This window comes from Octopus bimaculoides, chromosome 2 (genome assembly GCF_001194135.2).
Source record: "Octopus bimaculoides isolate UCB-OBI-ISO-001 chromosome 2, ASM119413v2, whole genome shotgun sequence".
Taxonomy (NCBI): Eukaryota; Metazoa; Mollusca; class Cephalopoda; order Octopoda; family Octopodidae; genus Octopus; species Octopus bimaculoides.
In genome coordinates, this window is record NC_068982.1 from 162,860,064 (window position 1) to 162,870,060 (window position 9,997).

At 34.2% G+C, this 9,997-nt stretch overlaps 1 protein-coding gene across 1 annotated transcript in view; it reads right to left on the minus strand.

The window, feature by feature from the left end:
• The window catches only part of LOC106875266 (surfeit locus protein 4), a 29,102-nt gene extending 19,106 nt beyond the window's left edge, over positions 1 to 9,996 (minus strand). The window contains exon 1 of the mRNA XM_014923347.2: positions 9,549 to 9,996. Coding sequence (XP_014778833.1) covers positions 9,549 to 9,599 — 51 coding nt within the window. The 5' untranslated portion in view covers positions 9,600 to 9,996. The remainder of the gene's footprint in view (positions 1 to 9,548) is intronic.
• Between the last annotated feature and the right edge of the window lies 1 nt (position 9,997).

Genomic DNA, 9,997 nt, shown 5'->3' on the forward strand with positions numbered 1-9,997 from the left:
ATATTGATATACATATATATACGTGTGTTTGGGTGCGTGTGTGTATATACATCTCTATATATAAAGATGATGCGTAGTCTAGACGGCGTTTTTAGATTTCATTATTCTCTTTAACCCGGGCAACGCCGGGTATTTCTGCTAGTACGTTATAAAAAAGAAAATTTGAGAAATCATGAATTTTTTGCAATCCCTCTCCCTGCCCCCGATTGTTTCTGTTTAGAAATTAAAATACCGGAGAGCCTGAGGTCATTGCTGGCATTTAACCAGTGATTTTAAAAAATTACAGAGATGTGCTTGCATAGCAAATGACTTGATCTGAGATCGTGTGCTGAAACAAAAACAATTGTAAACCATTCAAGAACACAAATACTGTTAGTTTCACTTCAACATTAAAACTTCATTTGTGTCAAAATATTTTCGTTGCTTTGAAACCGTGACCTGTTCACTGACAAAACTTCACAAAAATGCAGTACAAAGTTTTGTCAGTGAATAGCACACACACGGACACACATTTATTGCCTTTCATTTGTATGCATGTGTATCTATGTGTGTGCGCCAGTGTGTATTGGTGTGTGTGTGTGTGTGTGTGTGTGTCACTGTTGAAGTTGTGTTTGGAAACTGAATAAGGTGCAAGTTTCGAGTACTTGTTGGTAACTTTGTTTTTATCTCCTCATCTTCTAATAGTAATTACCCAACCTTCTAGGCTCTTCTCACAGTTATCCTGCATTCAAAAATTATATGGGTATTTAAAAAAATTTTCATTCAATAAATAATGTTTTTACATTACATATACATTAATAACAAATTAAAACTTAAAAGAGAAAGTGAGAGACTTTGCAAATGAAAATGGAATACTCCGCAATGAATATTTAAATGTGATGAATTGGACACAGTGAATATTTAAATTTGTGAGAAATTGGAGTTTAAAAAATTCAATAAACTTGAGAAATTGAAATTATAGGAAATTTCTTAGAACATGAATTTATAAAAATATTTCCAGACGGTCAACCCTTTAATAATTGCTTTCTTTTAGTACTTTTGGTAATTGTTACATACCTAATTAATAAGCAAACTACTGCCTAGAAGTTCCTTTTCAGATTCTGAGAGTTTAGATTTCCATATCATGCTGAGACTTTTAAGTACTACACAAACTTTGCTGATACACAGCCTAACATCTGCCTGTATAGATTCAAAGAATTTACTGGTATTATTGAGTTTCTAGAACAATGATGTAATTGTATCTTAAAAGTTCATCAGTTGTAACTGATAAATTACATCTTTCTAAATGTTAACAAATCTTCCAAACTGTGAAGTGTAGAAGACATAGTCAAGACAACAGTTTCTCAGGAGCTCCTTCTGATCATCATATGTCCATTAAAGTTTGTCTTAAGCCTATATGCCAACATGCTCATTATCAACAGCAATTGATACATTGACCAACAAAGAGGATATACACCAGTGATTCTCAACCCTTTTATTTAAATGAGTTTTCCCACAGACCCCTTTTAATATGCTTGTCCTTGTGTGTGTGTGTGTGTATGAAATTTTGAATTTAGTTCACAGACCTCCAGTATTACCTTTGCGGGCCACTAGGGGTCTGCAGACCCCAGGTTGGGAACCACTGATATACACAATCAATACATCATTAAGGTCAGTAGCAGATCTGAAACACTTGAAACAGAAAATGGAATCAACTCTGCTAAAATTACTACCTATGAAAATTTTGTTATGCCACAGCATACTACAGCTACACGACACATTCCACTCACACCTAAGATCAAGAAGAGCATCTTGTATAGTCACTGACGAATATGAAAATATCAAGGAAACAGCTCATCTCAAAAACATAAACCTTTCAGAAAGAACCTACAGTAAACTTGAAAAAACATGGAAAGAACTCACTGATACATATGAACTGGAGCATCTCATTACACACATTTTTAGCATGGAAAAAAACTGCTCCTGAAATCAGTAGCTGTAAAAAGATAAATAAGGCTAAGTTAAAAGCCTCAGGCCACAGGATCACCTTAACCAAGAGCAGGACATTACTGAAAATCTTCTTGGAAAACATCAACTCACTATCGATAAGTCTGTAGAAACTATCATAAACTAGAAGCTGAGTAACTTCACAGAGTTGTAGTAATAGATGTTTATAGTAATTAAAATAAGGAAGAATATCCAACAATAAAAGATGTATGACCCAATAAGTAATATGTAAATAATCAAACTTGTTGAGTTAGCAAGAAGTAATCTCCAGTAATAAGACCATAACATTTCAGCAAAGTTTATATAGGTATCCACCAAAGATGTATAATTTCATTTTTTGAAACTGAATAAATAAAATTATGATTTCTGTATGACTAAATTATCATTGTTTAGTCAAACCATAAGTTGAAGTTTAAAGATGTTAATATTCATGTAGTCTTGATGATAAAATTGGTACTGGTGTTTAGATATTGATGGTCAGAACTTCTAAAGAATCAATATAGTCACAGAAGCAGCTATGTAAACTAGGCATGAAGTTTTTCAAATCTGTTAATTGAATAGATCTATCTGTATTGCAAATAAAATCAATTGTAGTAGAGGGGAAGAATTGAATTTTGTTTAGTATTTAGTCTTATACTATTTCTTCCAAAGTTGTTCTAAGAAACTTCAACTGTTCACATTTGAGCTTCATCTGGCTTGTCTTCAGTTGGAAGCTATTTGTCACAACATATGCAAAAGTGGTTCAATTACTCACACTCATACTCATGTTACATTAATTACACTGTCACCTGTAACCATGTTCACACCTATGCAGCTGTTACCATTAAGGACACCTCCTTAACCTTCAGCAGGGTTGTCATGCACATACCTTCTAGACACATGTCAAATCTATATTGCCATCATGACAAAAACCTTGGAAACATTCTTAAATAGGGACAAAATCTTTACTTCAAAAGCATACAGATACTGCACATGTTAGGAAGACAATCTTCTTTAGCTTCTGAAGTTCTGACAACACAAAACCCCTCAAAGTCACTACAAACGCTAGGCCTCACATTGACTGATATTCATAAAAGCAAAAATTACTGATATTAATATCCTAGAGAGATTCAAAACAAGTTAGCTAGAAAGCTCTCACTCACCAACGCACTTCCTCTAGTCTACAACATGTCTACTCACTTTGCCTCGCATTCTACACAAGTAGCTGCTCCTTACAACTAGCTAGCAGCATACCATCACCTAATACTCCTCTTGAAACAGCATTTCCTCTCCAAAGCCCTGCAATAGTGATAATGTTCGATCCTTCCTCTCAAGAGGGTCAATCCTCTGAAATTCGTATGTTTTTCCTGCAGACATTACTTAAAGTTGTTCAAAGTAAACATCATCTGCAACAGTTTAATCAGTCTTACAGGGTAATCAAAGGTCATAGGCATCACCCACTTCTTCCTGATTAAAGCCATTAAAAAATGTTTAACAAATGAAGGATAATGAAAATGCCCAATTTCTTATAAAAGAAAAGTTGAAATAGAAGAACAGCTGACAGTACTTAAATGTAATGACTGATATACAATAGTTCAACACACAAAAAAACAAAAAAAAAAAAGCGAAAATATACTAAGAAACAAAAATGCATGAAATATCAGGTCTGGGATATCCAACATCTGTGACATTAGTCACTTTATTTTGAAATATTGTGATGGAGGTTAAAAGATTTTACAAAAAAAGAATTATACAAAGAAACACTTTGATAATCAAATGACAAGTTATTGGTTTTTACCAGTCTTTTGTGAGTAGAGCAAAGTATACATAGAATAAATAACCTCAAGTTAATATACCTGTCAAATGGTAGAGGATGGCTGTTTACTTTTAGGCCAGGTCCAACTGAACTGACCTTTGATCAAAAGTGCTCCAATCATGACAACCTCATCCTCCTCTAGATACAATATCAAACATTACATTAATGTATTCCCTTCAATTTGAAATAAGTATGGTGTAATTTAAGGGAGATTTGACTGCTATTTTTAGCAACAACAACAATATAGATGTTTCCTCATAGGCTTGTGGCACATAATGATAAAATATTTAATACTACAATGAATAGTGGTCTTCTCAGTCCAAATGGCTGTGCAGATAAGAAGCTTGCTTTGAAACCATGTGGTAATAGGCTGCTTGGATGTAGTAGACAGAAACTGAAAGACGCCTATCATGTGTGTGCACGTGCATATGTATTCGTGTCATTTTGTCCTGATTGTGTGCTAATTGTAAACATCACTATTAAACAAATGGTGCCATTCATCTGCAATCTTCTGTGAAGATATGTCAGGCGATTGTACTGTTGTGTTTAAAGGACAAATAGAAGTATTACCTTACTTGGAAATTGGTAAAGATCAGCCAACGGGAGCATGTTAGGCAGTAAATTCTGCCCCAACAGATTTCATTTGACCCATGCAAACATTAAACAATGAGATAACTGGAATATTCAACATGATCCAAGCTAATAAATACATTTCAACATTAGGTAAACAATATACTTATATAAGATATTTATTATGTAAATGAATTAACATCATAACCAACTCCAACTGAATTGGTTGCAGTAAAAATGACATTTAATAAGATTCATTGAAACTTAGGCTAAAGATAAACTTTTGAATCAAACTATTGTCTTACATAACTAATCTGGCTGCAGAACTTTTTTTTTTTCACTATTTGACTTATGACCATCTTTTCTTATATCTTTCTTGTCCCATAATATACCTATTTACCTTCTATGTCACTTGTTTTGTACTTAGGTGCACATGTGATATTGTTTGTGCATGATTGAAGTTACATCTCAAAGTAAGTAGCTCCTCCTGATTTATATTTATATACATGGATGGTTAGATACATGTACATTAACTCTCAATCCTATATTTGTTTTAATTTTTCCAACTCATTACCTTGTTTCTGCTCTTCATTTGTCTCTCCTCACTCCTTCTGCTGGACTTCTAACCCAACTTAGAAGGAACACTCAAGAACTCTCTAATACAGATGGTATCATGGCCAGCCATAATGCATGGTTTGAGCTGTCAGTGGGCTTCTTACTCTGTTTTGAATTAGTGCTGTGGGCTCGTAGATGCCACACAAAAAGCACCTAAGCCAGTGCTGCGTAAAAGCACTCAGTACAATCTGAAAAGTGGTTGGTGTTAAGGGCATCCAGCTCTGGAAACCATGCCAACATGGAAAACAGATGTTAAATGATGATGGAGAGAGAGAGAGAGAGAGGATATACACAATCAGTGACCAGGTTTAGCATCATCATCTGGTGTTGGGGTGCTTTTAGCAGAATGCAGTTGCAATCATTTGAGCCAGATCTCTGGTCTAAGGATAACTTCTGTCCTTCCCACCACCAGACTCTGAGGCTAGCTCTAAAAACGCTTGTGTGCTGTCTTTCATCTTATAACTAAACTATAAAAAGTTTATAAATATAAACATTTTAAATTTTGGCACAAAGCCAGCAGTTTAGGGAGAAGGGGGTTAATCATATTGACTCTAGTGCTGAACTGGTACATATTTTATCAACCACAGGATGAAAGGCAAAGTTAACTTTGGTGAAATTTGAGTTCAGAATGTCAAGAACCAAAAGAAATTCCACTAAGCATTTTGTTCAACATGCTAACAATTCTGCTAGTAGTTCAACACATTTCTTCTCCAGTAGGATGGAAAAAAAACACACATTTCTTCTCCAGTAGGGGGAAAATAATTTTTGCGTGCATGTAAGTATTTCTCCATTTATGAATAACTAATTCCATTCTATGACTTTCAACACCTCAAATAATTGATTACCCTAAGCTAATCTACTACATCTCAGTACATTACATTTCAGTACAACACAACACCATACTATTAGCCACAAAACAATCCTATTTTTAATATAGCTTAGTTCCATAATCTTTGATCAACTATTCCAAATTCTTGACTTTGTAGTTGCCAAAGTATCAGATTCTGACAAGACCATATCAAAAGCTCATAATGATCAGTCCTAACCAACAGAAACAGCCAATTTCCCCATGTAACAAAATTGTTTCATGCACGAACAACTGGAGAGTCAAGTTATAATAAAAATCCAATTGTAAAATAGATTTTTCTTATTGACTAAATCAACTGACAGTAAAAGCATTACCAAAATATGTATTCCTGCTGCAGTGATGGATATTGCATTAGCCTCGCTCTAGCTACTACCTGTTGATTTATTTAGTAAATACAAATTTAGATTAGTCCTACTTATTTCAAGAATCCTGAGCCTATATATACACCTGCTGCCCTTCATACTTATTTCGCTACATCTGCATTATTGTCTACTAGTTTCCACCTCATGCTCAAGTCACTCATCCATTTTTCATCTCTTACAAGCAAAATCTGTATCTATGATGCTTCTTATTCTTAGTTCAAATCAGTTAAGATTACTCCTTTAGGTTTACATCAATTCCTTCGGCGTTCCATTTCTTGCTAAACACATTTAGTACATACATATGCCCCCATATCGCTAACTTTTTATACAGGTTCATTTTAATTAAACCTTTTCTGCTGTACTGAATCAATATAGATAGCAAATTACGAAGATGCTTAATTTGTCAGTTAAAAAGATAACAGGTAATTAAGGTACAAATATACTTACACAAAACTTTGTGCCTAATATTAATCTTTTTATACAAAAAACAACGGGGATGGGGTCGATACACTTTTAATATGATGGCATTTTAAATAGAAAGTAGTTAAGTTCAATCTATTTTTCAAATAATCTCCCTCCAAAATAGGTTTCTGAGGTGTTACATTTAATGTAGAACGAAGGTGCGCGCGTAGAGTTAAGAGAAATAAAACAAGAAACAATACATAAAATTTCCCACCAGATTGTCCAATGTCTAACAGACAAATCAAGTATTAGAGACAGAACCTTCAACACCCACCGAAACTGCAAGTTTTATTAGTTTTTATGTCAAATCTCTGAATGTAGTCTAATATTTATAAGATCCGTTTACACACACACATTGAAATACCTGTAAGGGATGTTTGTCAATTTTTTAATTAATGAATAATAATTTATTAATTACCTCTCTATTTTCTTATTATAATAAATAAATATATATAAACCAAGGTTTATATAGTTATCTTGCAGTTGAGTATTAACTGTAATGTTCAACATTTTTGTATAGGCAACTAATCAGTATTTTAATAGGATTTTGCTATCCCTGAATGAGGTTTGTAACCTTTATTTGTACTTATATATATATAGTAAAGATCTTTTACCAATATAATGTAGCAGCCCTGATTAGGACGAATGTTACTGTTATTTAGCCCCAGGAAATATCGTCTCCAGCTGGCTAATATATAGCCCCTATACTCGATAGTTGCGTTGGAGAGAAAACGTTTACTTGATAACATTGTCAGGGAGCGGATGCAGTTGAGCTCAATAACAAATATCTGTTGAATTCTTTCTACGCTAGACCTACAAACAGTTTTATTGGAGCAACGAAAAATACTATTTCGCTGCTTCGATACTGCGGAACTGATGTTCTCGTGTTACTTGACTAAATTTCAAGTGTTCCTCTTAACAAACATACACGATAAATCAAAAAAAAAAAAAGGAAAAAAAAACCATTAACTGTTCTTTCCAGCATGTGAAAAGTTAACGCTCAAATGAGGAATAAAGTGCATTAGTAACTCCATCCAAACGTATTAAGAAGGGGAGCAGGTAGAGAAATCTTGATATATCTGAAAAGAACTGCAGAGGGGGAAAAGAACACAAGAAAATATTTATTACGAAAATAGGTTCCTAAAGTCGAAATAAATGTGTCAAATGACAAAACTGGAGCTGTTTGTGCAATGATAATAGTATCGTATAAATTCACGATATAATTAGAGGTATATCTCAGAAAATTTCTATGATATTGTAGGCTATTGTAAATGATAAAACAGGGATTCTTACATATTCGAACAATAGGACTGGATATGGTCCTAGATTTGTATAAGAGAGGCCGGCTAGCTTGGAATTCTAGTGATTGGGTGTTAACTGTACGAAATGAATTTTCTAATTAACTACATGGAAGGAGACACTAAGAGAAAACAGGACGAATACAACTGATTTTGAAAATCAATTATGTTTAAAGTTTGATTCATTTAATTTACAAAAACTAAAACTTAGTTACAAGTTTTAACAAAAAGTCTGCTCAAGTGACGTTCTTAACAAAACACAACGGATGGCAGAAGAGAGATATCTCCTGGTAAAGGATTCCCTGTTGCAACGTGGACATTCAACATTCAAAGATAATAAAATTCGAAAAGGAGATGGGTAGCCCAATTTAGCTGATGGGCTGATGATTTTTAACGCAACTCTACACATTTTGAAGGAGAGATGTACTTTAAGCGATCGGTATATAACTTGTACTTATTTTCTCCACTCAAAAGGCCTATTCATAAAAACAGGTAGATCGAGAATGTAAACTTAAGAATCTATAGAGAAAACAAAATTAGAATACACTAATTACTAAATGACAAGAAAACCAAGGCGAATTAGGAGAGTTTTTCTTTTAAATATCCAACATATAGAGTTGGTGCACACGCATATGTTCAATTCCGTTAACTAGGAAATGGAACTCGCATATTCGTAGTAAATTTATGTAAATTTAATATCAAGATTACAGGTCGCTAATTACACAGAAGTATTCATCTAAAGAATTCTAGAGAAACGTTTCCAAAGTTACTACACATCACTTACAATTACATCCTCAAAACGTGAATAGGGACATATGGAACACTCCTCAGAAGTCCGTATGCTTCTAAACGGAGCCTAAATATCCTTCACGAAGCGGGGGTGATTCGTTGGCAATGTAAAAGTGATGGGCGGTGAATATTGATAAGAAGAATTATCATCATCACTATCAGACGTATACAAGACGGTCAACGAGGAAGCTCCTAAGTGGTCGCAAAACCTGCTAGAAATGGCAGCCAAATCTCCCTCCAATTGAACCCTTATCACCATGAGAAAGGGACCCACTGGATAATGTATTCTTGGATACGCAACGCATGGAAGGACGGGGTACTCATAACGCCTGCTTTTCATTGTTTGCTCACTTGGACTGATTTGGGATTAAACAATAATACAAAACAAACAGTAATGTTTTGGCCAGAATATGTATTATATTAAAACACAAACCACCTCTGTAGCTTGCAGAGTGTTAAGATATCAGATTCAAAAGGACAGCTCTAAATGACGGGAATAGAACAGCTTCAAATAGTTGGTCAAAAACTATGACGGTAACAACTGTTGTATTAACTCATTAACAAGGAGAACTAAAGTGACACATCACAATGTAAATATGTGAAAAATGTTCAAAATTGGAAAATGTTAAATCAATGAGCAAGAAGATTAAGATGTAAATACTTATATAATGATTGAGAATATATGATGCAGTAAGTCATGTTGTAGATGACAGGAAAAAGAAGCTAAAGTGTGTTAAAGTTGATAGTTGAGGAGGTAAAAGTTGATAAATAACAAGAAAGTGTCATTGAAAGATGCCACTCACCAGGTCCACCACATCCTCAGCTTTATCCATTAATTCCTGCTGTCGCGGCATGTTGAGGATAAAACTGTAGCGGTCCTGACAGCCAGATAGAGGTTGAGTGATATGACAGACCTCTCTACAGTTGTGACAGTAGTATGAGAAAGAAAGATGTAGTGGAGAGGAGGGTGTAGTCAGCAGTAATTGAGAGTAGCTGGAGAGGTTTCATAAAGCCACGTCTTCCAGCATGGATGACAACAGGAAATTATACCTATTTATTTCCCTTTCAACAACCCGGCAACTTTAACAAGTAGCTCAGTTTAATGAACTGTATATCTTTTTATTTTCCTAACCACATACATTTTATCTTCTCAACTACATATTAAAATTAAAATATTTTGGTGTCATTTCTAAATTGTAATTCACTTTTCTTATTGTTGTTTTACTAAAATATAGTGATGTGTCAGTGGGAG